The sequence below is a fragment of the Ixodes scapularis genome, unplaced genomic scaffold, assembly GCF_016920785.2.
Source record: "Ixodes scapularis isolate PalLabHiFi unplaced genomic scaffold, ASM1692078v2 PGA_scaffold13__105_contigs__length_92229423, whole genome shotgun sequence".
Taxonomy (NCBI): Eukaryota; Metazoa; Arthropoda; class Arachnida; order Ixodida; family Ixodidae; genus Ixodes; species Ixodes scapularis.
Window position 1 is genome coordinate 82,671,192 of NW_024609839.1, and position 24,838 is coordinate 82,696,029.

A 24,838-nucleotide genomic window follows, 5' to 3' on the forward strand; every position below is an offset into this window, starting at 1 on the left:
GATATCAAACTTGTAGGCGTAAGGGTGGGCCATTCAATTAGCACAAGTAAGGTGATTGACGAAGCCACGTGCTCATACCTACAACTTTAGTATTGTAATGTATAAAGTATCAACAGGAGCATAGCATACACAGCATGGCCTATAAAGTGTTACCTACTTTTCGGTGTCACCGATGATGACGTCAATCCCACAGATCGTCGGGGAATCGTCCCCGATCACATTTAAAACAGTCTCGACAAGTGGTGTCAGCTGATGGGGGTTGGGACCAGCACCTATGAATTGAAGTACACTTATTTTGTTTTCTAGGATGTAAGCACAATTAAAGGTGGGGGAGGGGAGACAGGGTGTTCATTATTCAACATAGTATCAATGTGCGAATGAACAGAAAACGCGTAAACATGTAATTGCCAATAATGATAAGATTGTTTTCTTACCTTCGTTTTTTTTTTCACCCTCAGGTTCCTATTATCCGGTCTCGGGTAATATGTGATGTTGGACAATTTATTTCTTTTTTTTTTTTGTTTGACAGCAAACTCACTGTTGCCAGCTACCGGCTAGCCTGGCCCACTCTGTGCCTGAATCGGTTGCGTCGGAAGTGTTTGAAACGTGGAGGGGCGACGGAGCCTCTGAGCTTAACCCCGCCCCCTTTTGCAGCATTGTTTACCGCAGCTGTCTGAAATTTCAAGGGGGGGGGGGGGGGGGGGGGGAAGGGGAAGGGGGTCTGAAGCCCCCCTGCCCTTGTTCCCACGCTACTTGCCTACATACATTTTTCTTCTGTGTTTAGTTGAACAATAGTGTCTACATTGTTTACAGTGCTAAAGACAATGTTTTTGGCAAGCAAAATTTGGACATTAATTTTGAGAAATTACGCAGGCCCACTGCATGGAACAGGATCCAAGGTGCTTTGGGGCTATTTCTGTGTTAGTGCCACTGTGTTGAAACTTGTGCGAGTAAGAGCTAATTAATCTTTGGGCTTGCCCTCTCATGATATTGAGCGAGATGTTAGTTGTCGCGCATTGAATGGGGTCTTCGGTTGAGATATTTGCCCCAAAAATTTGAGGGGCTAATATATCACTCTCTAATAAATTTGTACAGTGCACCCAAAGTTTCCAATAAAGATTTTACAAATATCGCCCTTTTTTTTGTTTTTGTAGCGCAAATATTGGAACTTACCTGTCCGTTGGTCATGTTCTTTGTACAATCTGTACAAAGTTCGGCACTTTTTAAGTCATTTTCTCCATGCTTCTTGAAGCTGTTTCACTGAACGCGGAACTTGGTGGCGGCGGGTCATGGAATTGGCGACTTGGTCCCAGGCGCGTCTTTTGGTTTTAGTAGTCACGGTAGGGCCGAATTTTCCCAGGATTTGGTATTTTCGAGCCTCAACTTCCCGGACTAATTCCAATTTTTCATCTAGGGTCCAATTCTTTTGACGCAGCGGCGCGGTCCCCTTTGAGGTAGTCGCTCGGTTCATTTTCGTTTGCAGAAGGAGCATGATCGTCTGCTACCTTGGTTTGTTTATCTACACAATTGCAACATTATTCCTGCTAACCGTAAAATATTTTTTCAGAAGCAACGCGAAATAACAAACAAGTGCATTTCCAACAACTTCAGTATTGTTTATTTCTCGGTTCTACAACTTTCGCAGACGGCACAACGGAGTTGATTCGGAAAAACTGCATGTACCGGCTTTCTTGGAGGGCGAGTGAATTGAACGATCGGCAGGTCACTGGTCTTTTATGGACAACGTAGCATTTCACTAAACCCAGAGAAAGTTCTGCTACTCATCACTGCTAAAATCCATTGGACCGTTGAGCCTCTGTCCGCCGTTTATCTGCAGAACGGTTGATGCTGCAGCTGCAGTCGCACTGTAAGCAGAATACGAGGATTTTGTACAAAATGGACACCCTGAACAGAAATTTTCCCGGCGTGACTACTTTCAATAAACCGCAATCGCTACTCAAAAGGCAACTCTCCGTAATGCTTCCTTTCAATAAACGTATTCTGATCCTGCTCCTGCTTGAAGTTAGTTTCACAGCGCTCAACATAACGTGAGTATGAGGCTGGCCTCATCACAACCCTATCGCGAAATGTTTTGGTGCTCACCGTAAAACGCTTGTCGTACTCGGCTATCGTGTTCCTTGGAACGCATCCCACATTTCGGCGCTGCGATGCATGATTCTTGCCGTGCTTCAATGAAGCCGATGCGAAGCTTCGACAGTCGGCGACTCCGGGCCACTGTACTTCTACAAATCGGTGACTCTGAGCCACTGTTTGTCGACGGGCTGCTGCCGTCGACTTCAGTCGCAGTCCCCTCGAAATGTCAGTTTCTTTAAGGCGCACGTAGGATACTTGTACACTCTTAACTTAGAACACGGAACCTAAATCATCGCTCTGAAGACAAACACCAATGCGATCGCGACCGCGGAAACTGCGTACGCCGCAGCCATTTTGTCGAACGACGCGACGGGGCAATGCGTAGCTCCCCGTATCCCTACCGAGCCAGTCACGTGACTAAAAAATCCCTCTCCTAGGTACTGCGGCTAACTTTAGCCGCGGTTAGCTGTTCGAGCAAACGGGCCCTGAGGTCGCAACTGACCGGACAACGAGCATCTGCATGGTTGTGTCTTTCGAAAAGCGTCATGAGCTTTTCATTCAGCGCAGTCAGCTTCTGCTCAGACGAAGGTGATAAAAAATGGCTTTCCTTTCACCATTAAGGTACCAGTGATGAAGAGAATACAAGAAGAAAAGTCTCCGCGGCCACTCATCAGCAAATGCAGCGAGGTTGCAAGTCCCTGCCTTTGAATCCCTTGGAGTACAACTTGAACCAAGCGGAATTACATTATAACAAAGCCCTAACTTGTCGTGTAATTATCTTTGGTTACATTTAAACACATTAAAATAATGGTTCCCCCTCCTCTGCATCCGGAAATTGAGCTCTGGGGCTCAGCCTGCTTTGCTCTCATCATTAATCCATCACTGTGACAGACGCGGTTCACACTAGTACTACTAGAGTTCACACCATTTATCTTAACTAAGCCTTTGAAGTAAGGTTTTAAATTCTAGATTTTGTATGTAACCTCATACACAACGTCTTTCAAAAGTTCTAGCGCCACGATGCGAGAGGCATGATGAAAGTGCCGATATTTACCGCTAGGGCTCCAGTGATCGTCGAAGGTCAGCATGTCGCCGTCGTTTTTGGAGTGCCGACTTCAAATTTACTGTAGCTTACAATAATTTTTTTCTTTGTTCTGTTTCGTCAGTTCGATCCTGACTACTTGTTCGTTATTTGGATGGAGGAAGAGGAGGAATATACCTTCCCTTCCGTATCTTACCCTCCTCCTCCTCAAGAGCTGCGCTCTAATTTCGCACTACAGAGATTTGTATACGTCTTTCATGTTTTTATACGCCCATATCTACCAGGTACGAAATCAAGTTATAGTAAGCATGTGAGTTGTGGCGCAACACGACCGTTTTTTTTTCGGACGAGAACCGCATTCAGAAAACGAACGGCGATCGAGCATACACCGTCGTGTCAAAAGTCGTGTACAAATAAATGAAACAAAAGCTAAAAAAAATATTCAAAATGGGGGCACGCCGACGCCCCTTCTCGATAGCGCCCTGGGCGATCGCCCAGGTCGTCCACCCCTAGGGCCGGCCTTGGGTCCGGAGCGCCAGTGCTACATTTGACTTGGGCGGAGAACGAGCGTTCGGTGACGGGTAGTTAATTTTTGCGGTGAAGTGCAGAAAATCGCTAAAAACTTTCGACAGCACCTTGTCTTGTTTTGTCTTTTCTTGCCTTGGTCCTTCGTTATTTCGGCGCTGATTACTCTTAGCCTCCTTACTCAATACCCACCTCTCCTCACTCGAACTGCATGACAAATGTTTGGTCCGCAGCTCAGAGAAGGTTTTGGAATTTCTGAAAGAGGGACGTAGGGGAAATCGTGACGCCTTTTCGATTGACGTAGAGGACCTGTTGTGTTCGTTCCCGCATCGGCTCTTTTTTTACTCAGTAAGAAACTGTATAGACACCAACGGAGAGACGGCCTTCCGGAACATGCCTGCGGGATCAGCGAGGACAGTTCCATCTAACTTTTTTTCTTTTTATCTAGACAATACTTTTCTTCTCGTTTGACGGCGAGGTTAATGTGAAAAAGGGGTATTTGTTTCGGGTCGCGGGTGCCACCTGTTAGCTCACGCTGACAACGCTATTTTGGAGAGGCTTGGGGGTGAAGGAATCTTCAAGACCTTAAGATACGCCAATGAGTTCACGGACGCAGCAACTGCCAATCTGTTGGGTACCTCTTGCTCTCATGGGTTTGAATTTACCCATGAGAGCCTCAATGGGACGCCATCAGTTTTTAAACTTAAAACTTAAATTTTTGGATGATTGCTCGAAGAAAGCCGTGTTTCCACACAACTCCGTCCACTCCAAGCTGGTAAAAAGAGACATTTCTACTTCGTGCTTTGGAGCCTCCAGAAGAAATGGACCAGTGACAGGTCGACCGACTCATGAGTGCTGGTTTCCAGCAAAGCACCTGGACTGACGTTGCAGAGGGCCTGAAAATGAAGCTTATCGGCGCACAGAAGCATAGCTTCCTATATACTGTGCCAGAAGACAGCTCGAGAGCGCCTTAAGCCGGGACATGGTGTGCCGCACTTACACGGCGTATAGACGCTTAAAATACCCGCCAGACTGAGCCGCCATTGCCGGCCTTCTCTTGTCTTACCGAGATTCTGAGCCACTGAACCGGGCGTTGACGCACCTCGACAGAGGCTTTTACTGGCGAGAAGGACGCAGTACCACCTAAAGTGGCGATAACCTGTTCTGATGTGGTAATGATGGAGTGAAGTGAACGAAATGAGAGGGAACAGCAACTGAAGGTCAGTTATGGCGGCGCCCATGCAGGGCTGCCTGAAAGCGTCGATACATCATACAAAGTGGAAAAACATCTACCCCAGCGATACCATATTTTTTACCAATTTTGAATTTGACGTTGACTAGCGCCACCTGGGTGTGTAAGGGCGCAATTTAGTAATAAATAAGGTAAGGGCGCAACATTTGGTCCCAGTGGCCTAAATGCACGGGTGCAAAATTTAGTCCTGGGGGTTGAACTTTGAGGGACTAACGGTAGGGGAGCGAGGGTTGCTCCCGTTACCGTTTCTCGCCGAGGGAACCAATGGTTGTGTCAGCGCATTTGCTCCCTTGAGGGAGCAAGTCACGCTCCCTTTTTTCGTAGAGTGTCCCGCATGTATTTAACTGCTTACCATAATTATTGTAGCTTATAGCATTGAGGCAAAATCTTCAGGAAGCGTTACGAAAATTAGCGGAATGAAATCAAGTCTTAAATTGCACTGTTTTTTTTTTTTTTTTTTGTCTTTTTTGTGCGCCGTCATTGATGTTATACAATGCATCTAAGACGTTGTCGGTGTGTGTCTCTTTTAGGTAAGTAAAGCCACACTGATGTTTCAGTGAACGTGTGTGTTATAGAGTGTAAACGCTTTCAATTATCCTTCTTTATTATTTAATATATCCGATTTCCTCACCGGCCGAGCCAGGTGCACGAACCCTTGAGGCTCATGCCGGCTCGCGATTGCGTTTTTTAATAATTATATATGCTACAAATAACGATATACGTTTTAAGGGAGATCCTTTTGATTGCTCCGATAATGATACCTGATAGACGGCTGACGCCTTTGCATATGCATCGTACTGTTATCGGATATCGTTATCTGTGGAATTGGAACAATCTACTAAACTCCCCCAATATACCGCTGAGCTCACAGGGTGTATGTATAGTAGGTGCTCGTCGGGACAGTAATACATCAATCTTTCACAAGGTGATCAGGTAGGGAAAGCTGATCCGGTGAAAGGCAGATTGTTGATCCAATCACCCTGTGAGCTGTGAACCGTGAAAAGTTAAGCTGACTTGGGGAAGCACGAAGGAAAGATAATCGTTCGGTCGTTCGCTCCTAGAGGGCTCCTCAGACTTTTATAATCCTAATTCCGCTTCCCATCGTTCTCCCTTCTTTCGTAAGGTTTCCTTTTGTCGAGTGTCGGTGTGAAGGTCACTGGGCCCTCGCCTACGGTAAAGCCCTCAACGACAGGAAACCTATGTCTTTCCGGTCTGGCAATCACACATCTGCGGGCTCTTCGGGGCCTAAGGGCTACATTGGGGCCTCTCAGGGCGGCGCCATTCTGTTACATGCGAACATTACGAAGATTTCGATGGGGAAAAAAGGGAAATGGCACGCGCCCGGTCACGCTATAGGGTCATTTCATGTCAAACGTCCCAGACGCTGTGCTCGACAACCTTCAATTTACAAAAAAAAAAAAAAATCATTGCTTTTTGTTGCAATGTCCGTAGCCATGCCCTAAAATAGATTTGACGAAACATTTTTTTTTTCTCGTCAAACGCAACGTCCCAGACGTTACGCTCGACGACCTTCAATTTACAAAAAAAGAAGAAAAAAAATTGTTTTTTTTGCAATGTCCGTAGCCATGCCCTAAAATAGATTTGACGAAAAATCTTTTTTGATGACGTGAGCGCGGTTTTTAACTTTTAAAAACGGCGTGAAACTAGGCGTCACTCAATAATAGATGAAAAATCAGTTTTTTTATAAAACACCCAACAATATTTTTTTCTTAAACTTGCGCGGCTTTCGACTTACAATGTGGTCGGGCTTGTGCAGTTTTGTTTAATCTAAATATCTTTTTTAATACACAATTTTTATGAAAATTTTAACATTTCTGTTGTATTAATAAAAAATATCTATTTGCTCCCATGACTTAATAGAACTTTTTACGGGCTGCCCTGCTGATATATATATTCTATAAAAATGTTTAAAACGGCTCAATGAAATATCATTCAGTTATAAAACAAAAATCCTGAAGTTGCCAAAAAGTGCATTTTGACGCATAAACAGCCGCTTATTTCACTCTCAGGTGGCCCAAGTAAAAATACAAAATATGGTGGGTTTGAAAGAACAATCGATTGTCCTTGATTATGAAAGTTTGATCAAAGTAATTTTTCTTTATAGCGAGAAAACATTTTTTGAAGTTAAACTTCGCAATCACTTTCTCTTGTCAACGTCAGGACAGATGTAAACAGCAACACGAAAGTCTCTTGCACGGGCAATCTCAAACGACGAGGCGATGGGGGGTTAACGAATACGCGCCGCGCGTCGCTTAATAGTTCCGCTTTTCACCGCAGTATACGTGACGGCTAGATTTCGCGGCATATCCCTTTTAGGAGAAGTTCACGTCAGATGATGCCGCTCGTCGATTAGGCATCGCGTTTCGGAGTGCGAGGAGCCGCCCTCGGGTACGAAGGGCACATCGGGCCTGCTATGGCATCGGCTACGCACTGGCGGCACCTCCAATTATTACACGATACCCCCGTTTCTTCACTTGCAGCCGGAAAGACGGACAAGGGGAAGCGGCAGCAAACTCCGGTCTTTCTTTGGGTCTAATCGTATCAGCTATCGTCGCAGGTGGCGCGCTGTGCGGCGAAGAGGCGTTAAGAAGCGACGCCGGGTTGTAGAGCGAGAGTTCAACTTCAAAAATTGTTTTCTTATTGTTTTAAACAAAATTTACTTTGATGAAACTTTCAGACTCAAAAGACAATCGATTGTTCTTCCAAACCCACCATATTTTGTATTTTCACTTGGACTACCTCAGGGTGAAATAAACGGCTGTTTGTGGGTTAAAAAGTACTTTTTGGCAACTTCAGGATTTTTGTTTTTAACTGAAAGATATTTTATTGAGCCGCTTTAAACATTTTTTATATAGATTGTATACCTGCAGGGCAACCAGTAAAAAGTTATATTAAGTCTCGGGAGCACTTCATTTTTTTTTTATTAAAACAACAAAAATAATAATATTTTCACAAAAATTTTGTTTATAAAAAAAATTAAATTAAATAAAACTGCACAACCCCAACCACATGGTAAGCCGAAAGCCGTGCAAATTAAAAAAAAAAAACCACAAAAAAAACAAAAATACATTGTGTTATAAGTGTTAAGTGCTTCACTCCAAAAAAAAAAAATTGACCCCTTTTAATTTACTTTGTGCAGCAGAAGGGTTTGTGAAGATGAAAGTCACAACCATTTGACGATTTAGAGCAGGAAAATTTAAGTGAGATGAATTCTATTGGCCGGGCACATGAGCAGACGCTCCACTTTTCCCGCGTCGCCTCGTCAAAGCTTGCTTGGAAACGTAAAAAAATAAAAAAAAGATTAAAGACGTTTGTCTAACTGCTCCCTTTCACGAAAAAAAAAAAAAAAAAGGACAACAACACCAGACTTGTTTATTAGCAGACCACGCCTGACCTGGGTTTTTGCCTAGAACTGAACAAAGCACGTTTTCAATTATTTTTTGATGACTGTCCGTTTATTTGTATGACCAGTGGAGCAACGCACAGATCGAACGCCCGAGTCGCTAAAGCGTTCAAAACATACCATTGAGACGTGTGCTACTACTGGAACTAAACAAGAATGGGGACATTAAAGTTATTTCGGCTATAGGCACACCCAGGCTGCGACTGTAGCAGAAAAGTGCGCTTATAGTCACTTTCACGGAGTCATTAGCCTCTCGTTTTCGCGAGCAGAGCGGGGAAATCCGAGCACAAAGCCGCACGACCTTCCCTAAGGGTTCAAGGGGGAGCCATCACTTCCCGAAAATACGTTTCCGAAATGGCCATGGCCGCCGGCGGTCTCGGGGACGGGAACCAAGAAAATCGACAGCCGTGGAGGTTAATCAGAGACGTTCAAGGTCGAATCGATCCTTCCCTTCCCAACGCTGGCGGCATGCACAGCGAAGCTTTCACGCGCTCCTCCAATCAGCGACCAGTCTCGTGTCACGTGACCCACTCGCACTCGGGCAAACCAGACCACGTCGCCCAGGCACGCGAGCCTGCGAGTGAAATGTGCCCCCGTAAGTAGAGACACACCCCTTTTTCCATAAACCGACAGTGCGGTGGAGACTAAGTGCCTCACGTGATCAGGCTACCGGCTGTACCTTGGACGGAAGGAGCGGTGTAGGTGATGAAAAGGAGGCGGATGATTGGTCGGGAAAGCGTAGCTCCCACTGCACTGTCAGCTCGAGGGTGAACGCTCTTTATCTATTGTCAGCTACACAAAACTGAGCTTTGAAGAGCTTAGCGTCCAGGGCTTGACGAGTGTCACCTTGAGAACACTCATCTTCTGAAACCACCCCCGGGGTGAATCTTGTTTTGGGCGAGTTCACGTTTGTGGCCGGGAGCAGCAGCAGGTGAGGAAGAGAAATTTGAGCGCGGCCCTCAGTCGCTGCTCGTTCGACGTAGTCTCTCGACGTACGTGTTACAGGTGAGACACCCTGTTTTTTCCTCGTTTCATTTAGATTCTTTTGCTGACGCAGTTGCGTTTTCCCGCGCGAGGTACGGTACTTGTTTTTGGGACGACCGTAGATTAGGAAGCGCAAAAAGAAAAACCAGTGTTTTGTCACATACTAAACCCGCGCTCAAACTGTTTATGCATCGTAAAATATGCAGTGTTTGCTGGAATGACTGAAATATCTATAGGCTACGAACGGGTCTTTAAACAGTCTTTGTATAAAAAATGGGACAGCGGGACAAGGAAGAAACTTGGACAGTGTCTAAAGACTGTCTGGCCTATGATGCATTAGCAGTGCAAGTGCAGCTTCAGCACGAGAGATGCCGCGCTCGGCATCACAGAGCAGATCGAAGAGACAAATAGCGTGCTGTAAAGAGATTCAGGACGGCGGTTGTTATGAGCCGGATGGACACCGCCGTCACCGTCATCTTAAATTCAAACCTTCAGTTTTAGCTTTCAGATACACCCAGTGATCTGCGGGAACGTAGATTAAATAGCATATCTAAACGAAAAAATAATAATGCTGAGCATCGTTGCAGCGCAGATAGTTTTCGCTATGCGGGGAAAGAAGGAGTCGAAAAGGGACTTCAGAACACCGAGCTCTGGTCGGGTTTGGAATGATTAGGGGGGAGACGCAAAGCCCATCTGCCTTCGTTTCTACTCACTCTTGGAACGCGTTCGGAGGGACCAATCAGGCATCAAAGTGCTCGTAGTGTTTTGTTATATCATTGTTGAGCCAATCATAAACAAGAAGGGCCAAGTGCTTTGGACGCTGCTTGACTGATCCCATTACCGCGTATCTGCGTCTGGACTTGAGCTGAAACGGAGGACCATTGCAGTCGGACCTCGGCGTCTCCCTCTGCCCGTATAGTAACTGACTGCGAAAGACACTGGGGGCGTGCTCTAGAATCAGGCTTTGTGATTGGTTCGTCGGCCTTCTTAACGGTCAGTGGCGCAATCCCATTGGCTCTCACCGTAGACTCCAGTTAAGCTGTCCCTGACTGCATGCAGGCTTAGCTGGTAGCCGGAATTAACTGGCGCAACAACGACAGCTCTAGTCGATCACTGCTCTTCGGAGGTGGCTCGTGTCGTGAGGAACTTGAATGAGCTCCCAGTGCAAGTTATAACGTAGCTGGCACCGACGTCAATTCCTCGGAAGTAATGGAGGAAAGGGGGCGCGAGAGGGATGGCCACCGGGAAGAGGGTCGGACTGACGCCGCGTCCAAGCGTACGCCCAGGTGGCATTCCGTCTTCTATGAGTATTAAACGGAAATCGCAGGCAGTGTATTTCGCCTCGTCGGCGCGCCGATTTCTGTAGAGCGAAAAACGAGTGTCGGGTGAGGCCGCTGTCACGCACACTAAAAACACGCTGCAGACACGAAGATCTTTGCTTCTTGCTTACAACCTGTCCGCACATCCTGCCTGTGTCTGCAAACCGTCTACTGTATAATCCTTTAGAAGAGCAATCTACACGAGGAATACCAATATTCTGATTTGTCTTGTTTTTTCTTTTTTTTGTGTGCTCGAAAATATTGAAAGTGTAGTTGTTTCGTAGATCGGCGTTCTGCGGGTAGTGTGCGAGCAGCCTTCTGCTTGCGGATTCCCGGAGGTAATGAAAGCCTAGAATAATCGAAGCCCCCGAACAGCCTTCTCTGCCCCTGAAACGTCATCTGAGTATACGATGACGCCAAGTGACGCGTCCACACCAGCCGAACGCAGACTCCAATGTGTGCGATTCTACCGTGATGACTTCAAGGTGGGCGCACGGGCTTTGATTTCTCCTGTCTGTCGCACGTTAAAGCTCCTCCGGCAAAGTCACTCTTTCCATTTTGAGCAAAATGAGCGGTGGATGCCAGCAAGGACGGCACGCATAGAGCCTTCTGGGCTTTGCCTCGCTGGCCTGGCGCAGCTAATCGACAGTACCGAAAGCGCAGCGTCCGTCATCTTTTTAAGCGTGCGCTTTCATATCAAGCGCAGTGAGCTTTCATGCTTTCATTGAGCGACTCAAGCCCGTGCACCCACCCCTTGTTTCTCTGCCTTTGCTATCAGCCGCTAAAACCCAAGAAGAGTGGTTGTTTGGGCGAGTTGGTTTGACATCTTATACAATCTTGTGCGCAACAAAGACGAGGACAAAAGCAGAGAAGAGGACACAACAAGGCGCCTTGTTGTGTCCTCTTCTCTGCTTTTGTCCTCGTCTTTGTTGCGCACAAGATTGTATAAGACGCTAAAACCCCCCGCAGGACTGATTGGTTGAGTATACGCACTGTGACTGATTGCTCGAGTGAGCGCCGTGATAGCAGTGCTTCATCGGCTACACCGCGCTCTCACTTATAGCCAAGTTTAGGGTCCACGATGCCAGGATCAAAATTTCTAGACCTCACCAACTCACGAACCTCTAAAGTACCGAATTTATACGCTCTCACTACTGCCTTCCACGTGAAGAAAAAAGAAAACCAGACGTATTTCTTGGCAGACCACGCCTGCCCTCGGTTTTTGCCTAAAACTGAACAAAGCACTTCTAACTTTTTATTAATATTATAATTACCCATTCACGTGACCCGCCTTTGTTGGGGCAAGGAAGAAACAGCGAAAAGAGTGACGTCCTTTGACGAATTGTTTTTTCCCGATGACCTAGTTCAGTACGTTGCTGGCGGGCCCAATCTTTTTAAGCCGCTTAAGAAAGAAAAAAATCACTTTGTTACATATTTATTCTTCTGTTTTGAATGAGCTGCTACAACGTGGCAAATGCGGGCGTTTCAATTTGGGTTGTTTTACAGGTTTTCCCGCTCATTTTAATCTTTAATTACTTTACTTTAGTCACTTTAATCTAAGTGACATTCAATTTAATCCCAGCGCTACCAGATTTAATCACGGGGTTGGTCAATTTAATCGACAATATATACACGCACCTTTTGTCTTTAGTGGCATGGGTTTCGCTTACACTTTCGATAAATTCGAGTAATTATTTATACAATTAGATTTTGTTAGGAACCGTTGATATATTGATCGCTATTTCCATCACTCGGAGTTACTAGTCGTACAATTGACATGTGGATTACTCTTCTGGTAACCTCGAGTTATTAGTGGCCCACTCGACTTTAGCTGAGTTGACGTTTTTTTACTCTTTTTCGTTAATTCGACTTATTATTGATAGTTCAGATGATATAAGTACAATTCCAATTTGTGATTACTCTTTTTATTACTTCTCGCTATTAATGACACTGCTGACTTAATATAGCTTCCAGTTCGAATTATTTCGACCTATAAATAACAAAATTTACATAATAAAACTTCAACAAACATTTTTTTTTTTATATTCTCTCGATTGCTTTGAGGGATTATTGACGAAAATATACCTTCGTAGAAGCTCATTTGATATTCTGATTACTTTTTGGTTATATAACTATTATTGAGACAAACAACTTTATAGAAGCAAACATTTCGTTGCTTCAATGACTTTGAATTAATATTGACAAAGGCGACCTTATATAAGCTTGGTTAAAATTTAAATTACTTCTTTGATTACTTTGTGTTACTAGACACCCAATTGACTTTAATTTAACTCAATTACCTTAGTGGTTACTTTTTATCTTTTCCCAATATATTAGTCGCATAACTGAGTTAATGTCAGCATTATCGACATCTTGGTGACGTTGAGTAACTGTTACTTTTTTGACTTTGTATTGGTCTAACCGACATGATCCTAATTCAAATGTTTACTTTGAGCTTTTACACCACCGAGGGGTTTATTCTCAGTTTAGCTCCCATTTTGATCACTCTTTTGGTTAATTCGACTTACTAATGACCCAATGGAGTTCGATTCGACTTAATTGACATCGCGATTACTCTTGAGATTATTTTGAGCAAATTATAGACTAACCGATATATTATGACCGCGATTCACATTATAATTACTCGTTTGATTACTTCGAGTTACTATTGACCCAAGGGACTGTTATTCACCCTAATTGACATCTTGATCACTTTGAGGTAATATTCAACCAATTGACTGGTTATAACCTTAATTGATGGAATGATTAGTGGTTTGATTACTTCGAGTTACTATTTATTCAATAGACTTTATGTCAGCTAATTGACATTGTGGTGCCTCTGTTATTACTTGAAGTTATTATGCAATTATTTCATCTATTGGGCGTTTTCAGATAAGAACAAACAACCATGTCCGGTGACCATTTTTAATTTTTATGAAAAAAATATATTTCGCTGGCCCGATGCCCAGAAAAATAGAACCAATCCTTGTTTTGGAAAAAAAAAGTTGTCTGCGAAATAAACTTGTGAGCCCCTTCTCAGTCACGTGCGCGTTTTGCGTATCGCGCGATGTTGGCGTTTCGGGCAGCTTCCCCAAAAACACTGTTCTGGCTACGTGTGTAGAAATATTTACTCACAAAGTAGGCATAGGAAGGATTGACAAAAAGTATTAATCACCGACTTCTGGGGTCGCAATTTCGAGAAAAAATCGCACATTGCGCAATAACGATCTGGATTAAAGATTTTTTTTCTCCGTATCTATAAAGGCTAATGTCTTCAAACTTTGCCAGTGTGTTGCCCTTTATATAGTTCATCTTTGCATGAAATATGGTTGTCCTGGGTAACGGGGTAAATTTACAAGAATTGCTCACACATGGGCATTTAACTAAATATGCATTATTTTGAAAATCATTCTAAAAAGGCCATCTTTTATATTCTGCCAACTCTCAGAAATTAACGTTTATAATATGTACTTGCGGAGTGTGTAAAAACATAATGCAATATTTGTGTGGCTTTGAAGTTATAAAGCGAAAAAATATGGCCAAATTGACGCTAACGCGGGTGCCATAAATGGGGCGTGCACATACCCGTTCTTCGCAATTTCAATATTATTAAAAAGCGTAAAAATGCTACGGAGTGGTCAGGAAAAGGCGAATTGACAACACAGAGGTGGACGGTAGTTTTGAAGGAAAAATTCCTAAAACATTTTCGCAAAACTGAGTTTTGACCCGATTGAGTTTAATGCGGCCTATCTTATATTGTGTTGACTCTTTTGATTACTTTGTTCTAATATTCAACCAATTGATTTATTATGAGGCTAGTTGACATTATGATTACTTTTTTTATTACTTTGAGTTACTATTGACCCAAAAGACTTTAAGACATTTTAGTGAGTCTCTAGATAACTTCGAGCTATTATACCACCAATTGATCTATTATGAGCTCAAACCACATTCTTATTACTTTTTATCGCTTCGAGTTAGGGTTGGCCTTATTGACACTATTCATTTTTTTATTACTTCGAGCTAACATTCAGCCAATTGATGCAATATGATTTACTATTAGGTTTAAGTCATCAAAAGAGTCATTGAAATGTGAATTCGGCCGAATTATAGTTTAGTGGGTCAAAAATAACCCCAACTAATCGAAAGTATAATAATATTGTGAACCTAACTAATAATAGCTTGATTGGTAATATAATGACTCTAAGTAATCAGGAGAGTCATAAAATGTCAGTTATGCCAAATTAATGTCCACTGGGTCAATAGTAACTCAAAGTATTCAAAAGAGTAATCATTATGTCCATTTTGCTCATTATAAGTCAATTGGTTGAATATTATTTCAAAGTAATAAAAAGTGCAACAAAATGCCATGTAGGCCGAATTAACTTTCATTTGGTCAAAAGTAGCTCGAAATAATCAAGAGAGTAATCATCATGTCTGTTGGGCTCATAATAAATCAATTAGTTGAATTTTAGCTCAAAGTAAATAAGATGGTCATCATAATGTCAATTAGGGAGTATTAAAATCTGCGGGTAAAAAGTAACTCGGTGTAGTCAAAAGAGTAATAATATTGTGAATTGAGCTAATAACAGATCAACTACCCGCACATTCACTCGAAGTAATCACAGAGGCACCACAATGTCAATTAGCTGACATAAGGTCTAATGAGTAAATAGTAATTCGTAACTCGAAGTGATCAAACTATTAATCATCACATCAATTAAGCTTATAACAAATCACTTGGTTGAATATTAGCTCAAAGTAGTTAAAGATGTCACTTAGGGCAAATTAATGTCTATTGGGTCAATAGTAACTCGAAGTAATCAAAAGAGTAATTATAATGTGACTCGTGGTGATTATAAATCGGTGAGTCTATAATTTGCTCAAAATAATGTCAACACTAAGAGTAATCATGTGAATTAGGCCAAATCAAACTCTGTTGGGTCAATAGTAAGTCAAGGTAATCAAAAGAGTGATCAAAATAAAAACTGAGCTGATAATAAATTGCTCGTTCGTAAAAAGCTCAAAGTAACATTGAGACTAACGATTGTGTCGATTAGGCCAATATAAAGTCAAATTGGTCAATAGTTACTCAAAGTTATCAAGCTGTCAGTAATGCTGATATAAACTCAGTTCTGTGATGCGGGAGACCTAGGAAAAAAGCTGCACGATGCAGCTTTTTTTCTCGGTCTCCCTCCATCATTTGTTTGACGGAAAAACAAACATTATTATTATTATTATTATTATTAATATATTGGGGGAAGCTAAAAAGTGACCACTAAGTTAATTGAGTTAAGTAATTTGGGTGACAAATAACACGGGGTAATCAAAGGAGTAATCCGAATCTTAAGTGAACGTTTATGTAGTCGCATTTGTCAATTGTATTTCAAAGTAAGCGACTGAGTAATGAAAATTTTGCTTGTATAACGTTATTTGTGTCAATGATACCTGTATAACCAAAAAGTAAACAGAAGGTAAAATGGACTTCTACCAAGTTATATTTTTGTCAATAATTCCTCGAAGTAATCGTGGGAGTAATCCGAAATGTTTGAGGAACTTTTATCTTCAAGTTCGTGTTATTAATGGGTCGAAGTAATTAGAACTGCAAGGCACACCTCCATTAAGCTTTAAATAAAGTCAGTAGTTCCAATAATAGCGCCAAGTAATAAAAAAAAAACAACCACCAACTGCTTTTGCACTTTAATGTCTTAATTGAATACATAATAAGCCGAACTAAAAAGAAAGAGTAGACAAAACTTTAGTTCAGCTAAATTAAAGTCGTAATTACCAAAATAGTGATCAACATGTCAATTAAGCTACGTCAGTTATGCGACTATTAACTCCAAGGAATCGAAGTAGTGATCAAAATACCAGTGGTCCCAAACAAAATCTAATTCTATAAACAATTGATCTATAGTTACCTGCATATATTGCGGATTAAATTCACTGTCGCCGGGACCAAATTGAGTAGCTCTGGGATTAAATTGGATGGAGCTTGAATTAAATTGGATGGCACTCGGATTAAATTGACCGTCGTTTGGATTAAAATGAGCGGGAAAACCTGTAGAACTGGAAAACTTACTTTATTTTACTCAAGTGATGACGGTGCCTCCCCGCATTTTCTTTTCTTTCTTAGAATGGCCGGACTCCACACAGTACTGCTCTTGGTGGGTCTTGCGGTGGCGGGCATCGAAGCCACGAGCAATTCCTTGATCATTCCCTTTCCCAAGTTCGCGCCGCTGGCCGTAGCCTCGGTCGGCGCCAAGATCCTGGGCGCGAAGACGGGGGCGAAGCTCGTGGGCGTAGCCGCACTGCCGCTGCTCGCCAAGAAGGCGGTCGCCACGAAGGTAGTCGCCGTACCGGCCGCGGCCGCCTTGGCGGCGTTCACGCTGTTCAAAAAGCATCCTACTGACTTTTCCCCGCGGCAAGTGGTGATACTGAAAGACCACCCCAAGGCAGTCTGGCCGGCGGCCTGGCCGGAGACATCGGCCTGGCCGGAGACTTCGGCTTGGCCGGAGGCATCGGCTTGGCCGGCGACTTCGGACTGGCCCGCGTCGTCGGCTTGGCCCTCGGATTGGCCATCAGGTTCCGCCTGGCCTTCTACAACAGGAGCCGGAGGCGGAACGTACGACGGCTTCTCCTACGGCCAGTCTTTCGGTACTGGATTGCCTACAGGGTTCACCAAGCGGTCCGCACCTACCGGATTCTCCGGGCGACAGGCTCCTTTTGGATTTGGTGTGGGGTCCGTGGCTTCTGGACCTGTCCTACAAGCGTCATCGGTACCGTCTTTTTCGGGTTTCGCCAAGCAACCGTCTCCCGCAGTTGCCCCGTATCCCGCCTTCACTGGTGAGACCGGCATCGTTTCTGGAGGTCACTCCGTCGGTCAGCAAGGCTTCGGAGCTTCGCAAGCGGTGGCCGCCTTTGGTCAGTCTTCTATTTTTCCCGCCTACTCTGTACCCAAGTCGTCTGGAGCGACCTATGCATCGAGCTATCCTGTCTTATCTCAAGCAAGGCCAGGCTTCGGTGCTTCGCAGGCAGTTGCCGCAGTCGGCCAGTCATCCACGTTCCCAGCCTATTCTCTACCTAAGTCCTCTGGAGCAGCCTATACTGCGGGCAATCCCGTCTACTCTCAGGCAAAGCCAGGCTTGAGAGCTCCGCAGCTGGCTGCCGAAGTTGTCCAGTCATCGTCGTTCCCAGCCTATTCTGTACCGAAGTCCTCCGGAGCAGCCTACGCGACGAGCTATCCTGTCCAATCTCAAGCAAATCCATTTGGTTCAGCATACTCTGTTGGCCAGCCTGTCTACCCCCAACAGACACCTATCGGTTCAGCCCATTCTTTCAGCCAGCCTATCCATTCACAAGTGAAGCCAGTTGGTTCAGCTTACTCTTCCAGCAATCCGGCCTTCTCTCAAGCGAAGCCGGTTGGTGCAGCCTTCGGCGGCAGCTACCCTGCTTTCTCAGCACCTTCCAAGTCGGCTGGTGCGGAATACGCCACTGCTGGTCGGTTCCCAGCCTCCCTGGGCGCTCAGCAGGTCTCAGGCGGGATCTCCCGGTACTCGGTTATCTCGGCCGCATCGGTGCCGGTGTACCAGACCCATCCGCTGTATGCCGTTGGACCCACTGTCAAGCTCTGAAGGACGCGGTCAAGCCTGCTGGCGGTGAGTCATTAAAAAAAATGCATCCTGATGTGATAAAGTTTTTGGCATTGACTGCTCCGTGTGCACTGCGTGGCGTTAATATTTATATCAGGTTGTGGCGGAGTAGAAACTATGGTGCCTAAACCGAGTTCCCGACTGGTCTGTTTACTGCGTTCTCATATCTGGTATGGATTTCCGCCTGATGACGTCATGAAAGGGTCTTGCTGTTGCCTGTCGCGATTTTGTTGGTGACCCAACAGCGGACGTGGCTGTTGCAGACGCCTGTTCTGCTGCTGGTCTATCTCCAGCTTGGCGGTCCACAAATGCTTCAGCAGCCAGGTGTTGGGACGATGCGACGCTAGCGTTCGCTCGTATTTTTTTTTTTCCGGAACTTCTGCGATCAACCGCCGGGATCGCAATATCCTGGCGGTTGACGTGACGTGACGTCATTTCGTGCCATTTTGGGACCACTTTTGATGCATGGGCTGCGGTATAGAACTCTTAACATACCAGACGAAGACGCCTTTCAGTCGCCATAGTTAAAGCAAACACGCGGTCCACGGATTTCTTTCTTTTTTTTAATCTCTTTTGCAGCTTTTGGTTTTGCCGTGTATGAAGTTTTTGTTTATTTTTTGTCGGAAGGATATGACAGATTTCAGCAGCCATTCTCAAGCATTATGAAGGACCTTTCATGCTACTCGTGATGGGTGTTCTGTGTCATGAGGAATTTTAAAGGGGAGCCGCATAATATTGGCCCACAAACTTGGACACTATGAAAAGCGTTTTAAAGCGGATGACGTCCTCTCCACGTGGAAAACGTCGGATGCAGGAATATTCACTGATTTTTTTCAACTGCAAAGTAGTCTCATTGTTGACGTTCGCAATCTAAAAATAGTAATGTTCAACCGTTTAGCTATCTAAACCATAAAAAGAAAGGGCTACTTGAAAAGGTAAATGACATGCGCGTAGTTATTTCTTTTATTTTCACTTTAGACAAATTTGTGATACAATATGTCGCCGTTTTTCTTTGTTTTCTTAAGTGTTTAAATCTGAAGAAGTTTTATTGCGACCCTACGATCAAACTGGATAAGCTTATGTAAGGCTTTATATAGGTACAGTGCTCATCAAATTTATCCGGAACATGATTCATGACATAGCGCCCAGTGCAACAGTCCGAACGCGGGAGGCCGCTCGCTCAAGACAGAAATCTTTTCTAGACCGGGGACAATTAACACAGTAAGTTTGTAAAACTTAAAACGGCGCGAAGACGTACGAAGGTCCTTCGTCCGTTTTCGTGCTATTTTTAATTGCACAATGCAGAACCAACTCGCCCAAGCTTTCAACGATACTACTGTGATTGTGCTTACGATGGGATCTAGATTTTTGGCCTCATTTGTTGAAAACATCAAATGCCTACTGATTGGAACGTCCAATCAGTGTCGGTCTTGAAAGTCACCTATGCATCTTCACGCGAAGAGTCGGCGATAAGTATAAACTGCCCGGCCGGCTAAATTCCTGCTTCGTCCACGGTTTAACGAGAGGCCTCCCCTGTATGGGCTCCTCCATTGAGCGCTAGGTCACACAGCGGTTCTTAGGATGCCGCCAGGATAGCGCTCCCTCGAGATAAGAGACTGCTCGTGTGTTACGGATGTTTGGTGGGCGCTGTACAATGTGATATATACGACTAATTATAGACTTCGTTTTTTATTGATTGATTGACGTTCACTCAAGCTATAGGCTGACTGTTGAAGTGATGGGCTTGAGTTTCAGTTCCAACCATTACCTTTAATTGAATCGTTTTTTTTTTCTTTTTTCAGCAGACTGGAGTCACGACCTACTTTGCCGCTACCACGCCGCCTGCACCAGAAATATACTTTTTTGTTAGGCACGTTGTGTAAACATTAATATGTGTAAACATTAATACATACATTGATGTGTAAACATTAATAACACTAAACACTACAAAAACAAACACACAAAAAAAACTTGAGAGCTTATTTGTTTGAAATAAACCTTATGTATCTGAACACATGCTTGGTTTGGTCTTTGCTCTTTTCCTTTTCCGCCAGCAATGTCGGGACGGGTAACTGTTGCGTTTTTTTAATCATGTATAAACCAATGTTTAATTATTAAACCTAATCTGTTGCGAAATAAACACTACATAGTTTCGTTTTATAGGATCAGTTTGATCAGAACACAGTTTGCGGCTTAAAATTCGTGTTCTTTCCGCCCGAAAACCGCCGATCGAGAACCGGCCGGTTTGAGTCGCACTCACTCTCTTCTCCGTGGTCACGTGCCGTTCTCTATGGTTTAGACACACGCGCCATAGAGTCGAAGTCGTGAGTCACCGAACGCACACACTCAATATTAAACATAGAAAGAAAGATATACCTTTTTTTTGTGTGTGTGGCTTCTAAAAAAGCTGCAAATATGTTGATTGAAAAATAAAAGAAGTGGCACAGAAAACCGAAGCGCTCCGCATTTTTTGCGTAGTTCTTAACGTGGTTGTCGTATCGCGGGAGTCGCGGGCTGGGCGGCTGAACTAAGCGATGGCGGTTGACGACGGACGTGAGATCTCACTTCAGAACTATTGTTCGCGGTACCGGCGACTTCTGTCTTCCTTCGAGAGAGAAATCGTTTACTGATTAAGACAATTCGGATTTATTCCGCACGACACGTCCGACCACAAAGCTGATTCGCACGGAGACCTCGCCGAGTCGTCGCCCCTTTCGCCTGGCTGAAGACATTTCGCTCCTTTTACGAACTCGGATTGGTAAGAGCTTGAAAATCGCGCAAACGTCAAGCCCGAAGTGCTTTGCTCTGCGTTTTTTGTGCGGCGTACGAAGTGCACCTTCTTCGTCTGATTTGCAAGGCCAGAAAAACTAATAATAATAAAAAAAAATAAAAAAAACGTGGTCGGGTAATGTTACGTAACTTCCGGTAACTCTCTCCTCCTTTACGATTCTTCTTCCTCTCCAGTCGAGCTTCAATTTCGAGCAGTTGTTTTTTTTTTTTTTTTTACTTTATTAAAAATATACGCGCCGATGTAGCAAAATATTGATAAGGTACATTTCTGACACGTTATAAAATCGGGTAGCAGAAGGTTGTTAAGAATGGAACCTTCGGCGACCTTCTTCCGAGTTTCAACGCTGCGGAAACGAGTCAAGACGAGTCCGGGACCGTCGCCCGCTTGTCGGGGCCTGCGCGAAACGAGTCCCGACGAGTCCGGGACCGTCGCCTGCGTGACGGGGCCTGCGGCAACAAGTCTCAACGCGCCCGTGACGTTAGCGGGACGTGTGTGTGTGCGTGGTGGTTGGTGCGCTCGGGAAAGGGAGAGAGGCATGGCCTAACTGCGGAGAACTTTGGCTACGTCGCACTGGACGGCGGACTTTGCTGCGTCGCACTTGACGGCGGGTTGCTGCATCGCACGGGCTGCCCTGGCAAGGAGTGAGGGAGAAACGGACCCTATATAAGGCGGAGCGCGAGGCTGCTCCGTTGTTCTCTCTTGGATTTGTCGACTGTATCGCTACCATGTAATTAAACCGTTCATTACGTTACCAAGTCTCCCACCTCCACTGAACCCCTGGGTTCTTCACTTCGGGGAATGGACGTCGTCTCGAGCCAGGAAGCTTCCGGACGTGCGGCCTAAACCCCGCCTCGAACAACTGGTTGGCAGCAGTTGGGATCGGACCATGCGACATCGTGCTACATCTGTGGGTGAGCGTTTGGACTTTGCTTTGAGATTCGCCAGGCTTCAGATTATGGGTAATTAATTTTGAACTGCTGGGAATCCTTAGTGTTTGACTCGTGCGCTAGGTTTGTGTACAACCTCGCGACAAGTTTTATAGCAAAGCCAAAGCTAAAGAGCAGCGATCATGGATCTAATGAGGTTACTGAGAACAGATTTACTCTGTTTATGTGAAGAATTGGGTGTGGAGGTGGAGCAAAAGATGAAGAAATCTGAGATCAGTAAAGCAATTTCAGTGAGCGCGGAAGCAGAGGATATTAAAATTGCGTGGGAATTACTTCAGAACGCTAAAAGTGAGGCTGCAGCAAGAGAGGAACGAGCGCAGGCTGCAGCAAGAGAGGAACGAGCGCAGGCTGCAGCAAGAGAGGAACGAGCGCAGGCTGCAGCGAAAGAGGAACGAGAACAGGAGCAGGCTGCAGCAAGAGAGGAACGAGCGCTAAAAAGGCTAGAGCTCGAAATTGAACAACAGCGATTAAACTCGCAGAACAGTAGAGTTGGGGCTCCTGTACGAGCAAGTGAGGCCGAGTCGTATCAAATGAAGAAGCTCCTGCAGCCGTTTAAAGTTGGGGAAGACGTGGGCCTATTCTTAGTTAACTTTGAGAGGACATGTGAGAAGTTGAGCTTCGCCCCAGAAACGTGGCCGCAACGGCTTTTGACTTTGTTGCCCTGTGAGGCTGCAGAGGTTGTCGCGCGCCTTAGTACTATAGACGCGGACGACTACGACAAGGTGAAGTCGAGCCTTTTGAAGCGGTATCGCCTTTCTGCCGAGGCGTTCCGTCAAAGGTTTAGAAACGCATCCAAAAAGAGCAGCGAGGGCTACTCGGAATTCGCGTACGCGCTTAAAACCAACTTGATAGAATGGTTGAAGAGCGAGGAAGTGTACGAAAGCCGCGACAAGGTAGTCGAGTGTGTGTGCCTCGAACAGTTCTTTCGTAGCATTCCGCAGTCAGTCAAGCTCTGGGTGCAGGATAGGGTAGGAGTCGACTCTGTCGAAAGGGCCGCTGAGCTAGCCGAAGAGTACGCAACGCGTAGAAAGCTGAGCGGAGATGACAGCGAACCCGGCCGGAGCGATCAGCGCAAGCCCTTCCAACAGGGAAACGGCTCGCGAGAAAAAAGGCCCGAGAAGCCAGAAACAGGACAAAAGGTCCCAGAAAAGAGCGGAGATCCCTCGAGCGGAGATCCCTCGAACGGAGACGAGGCACGGAAAAGCCAAAAAGGGCAGTTCGAGGCAAGGAAGCCGTTCCTGTGCTACAACTGTCAGGAGCCGGGACACACAGCGGCCAGGTGTAACAAACCGCGGGTTGTGTTCTCGTACGTGAGCGGTAGTGACAGGGACCTGGAGCTTCTTCGTCCCTATCTTCACGAGCTCCAGGTAAACGGAAAGCCGTGCAGGGTACTTCGTGACAGTGCAGCGACGATGGACGTTGTTCATCCGTCGTATGTAACTACATCCGACTTTACTGGAAAGGTAGTTTGGATCAAGCAGCTGCTCGAGAAGCACAGTGTCTGTCTGCCTATGGCGAGAGTAAGGATAACTGGCCCGTTCGGAGAGCTAGTGACAGAGGCGGCTGTCTCGCAAACAGTCCCGTTGGAGTATCCCTATTTGTTTTCTAACCGGTCAGATTTCCTGCTGCGCGAAAGGGGTCAACAACTGGGAGGAGGACTAGTTCAGTCGTGTACGAGGTCCAAATCGCGTCAGCTCGCCCCTTTGTTAACGAGTGATCCAGAGCGAAAGGCAGCTGACGGGGAGCAAGCACTCCCAGAGTTGGAGACAGAGAAACGGAATGAGGGGGTCCGGGTTGTAGAACAGCCCGACCTCGTAGCACTAGAGAGCGTACGCCGTCCCAACGCGCCGGCGAAAAAGGCGGAGGAAGACGGGATCATTAAAAGATCTCTCGTAGCTCCGGCGTCACATAACTTTGGTCCTCTGTTACGAGTAGACAGAGTGTCTTTGACAGTCGAGCAGAAGAGCGACCCTAGTGTGTCAGGGTTTCGCGGTACAGCTCAGGAGATTGCTAGGACCAATGTGACGGGGCATGAAAAAGGCGGATTGTTTTATCGGCGCTATAAGGACCGCATTTTCACGTCTAGAAATCACGTGACAATCGATCACTATGACTTCAGCGTAAGAAAGAGGAAAGGCAAATTTAACAGCAATGCCGATGGGTTGAGCAGATTTTTCTGATATCACCAAAAAGAGTAGGGATGATCTCAGAGTTTTTCGTCATCCACGGGAATGAGGATCAAAGTGGGGGCGCTTTGCCCAAAATGACCTCACAAATTGCGAAGTTTTGTCTTTTGTATTTTGTTCATAGTGACCTCTTTGGAAAAATGAGTTGCTTTGGCGACAGCGGGTCTCGATACCCGAAGTTGTCCTAAGGTTTTAAATTGCATTGTTTTGGCAAATTTTGGTAATCCGTAATCCAGTCTGGCGGGTCTCTGGCGGATTCCGAGCGTTTGACTGCGGTGTGGCGTGGTGTTGTGGGGGACGTTTCCGCTGATGCCTCCGTTGTGAGAGGTGTGGGAGTTTGCTTAGTGCTTGCAGCATCTTCTCAAGGCCTACTCCAAGCCCACCTCTTCAGGCCAGCGATAGTACCACCGGCCTTCGAGGTTTCCCTGGCCCCGGAGGGGCTGTTAAGAATGGAACCTTCGGCGACCTTCTTCCGAGTTTCAACGCTGCGGAAACGAGTCAAGACGAGTCCGGGACCGTCGCCCGCTTGTCGGGGCCTGCGCGAAACGAGTCCCGACGAGTCCGGGACCGTCGCCTGCGTGACGGGGCCTGCGGCAACAAGTCTCAACGCGCCCGTGACGTT

The 24,838-nt window shown here is 45.4% G+C and overlaps 1 protein-coding gene across 1 annotated transcript; it reads left to right on the plus strand.

The window, feature by feature from the left end:
- Positions 1-22,467: 22,467 nt before the first annotated feature.
- On the plus strand, positions 22,468-24,403 carry LOC115318259 (the record flags this gene model as incomplete). The annotated part of the gene is made up of 1 exon (XM_042289743.1): positions 22,468-24,403. A coding segment is annotated over one exon (1,743 nt), but the record flags the coding sequence as incomplete, so codon positions are not given.
- Positions 24,404-24,838: the final 435 nt, after the last annotated feature.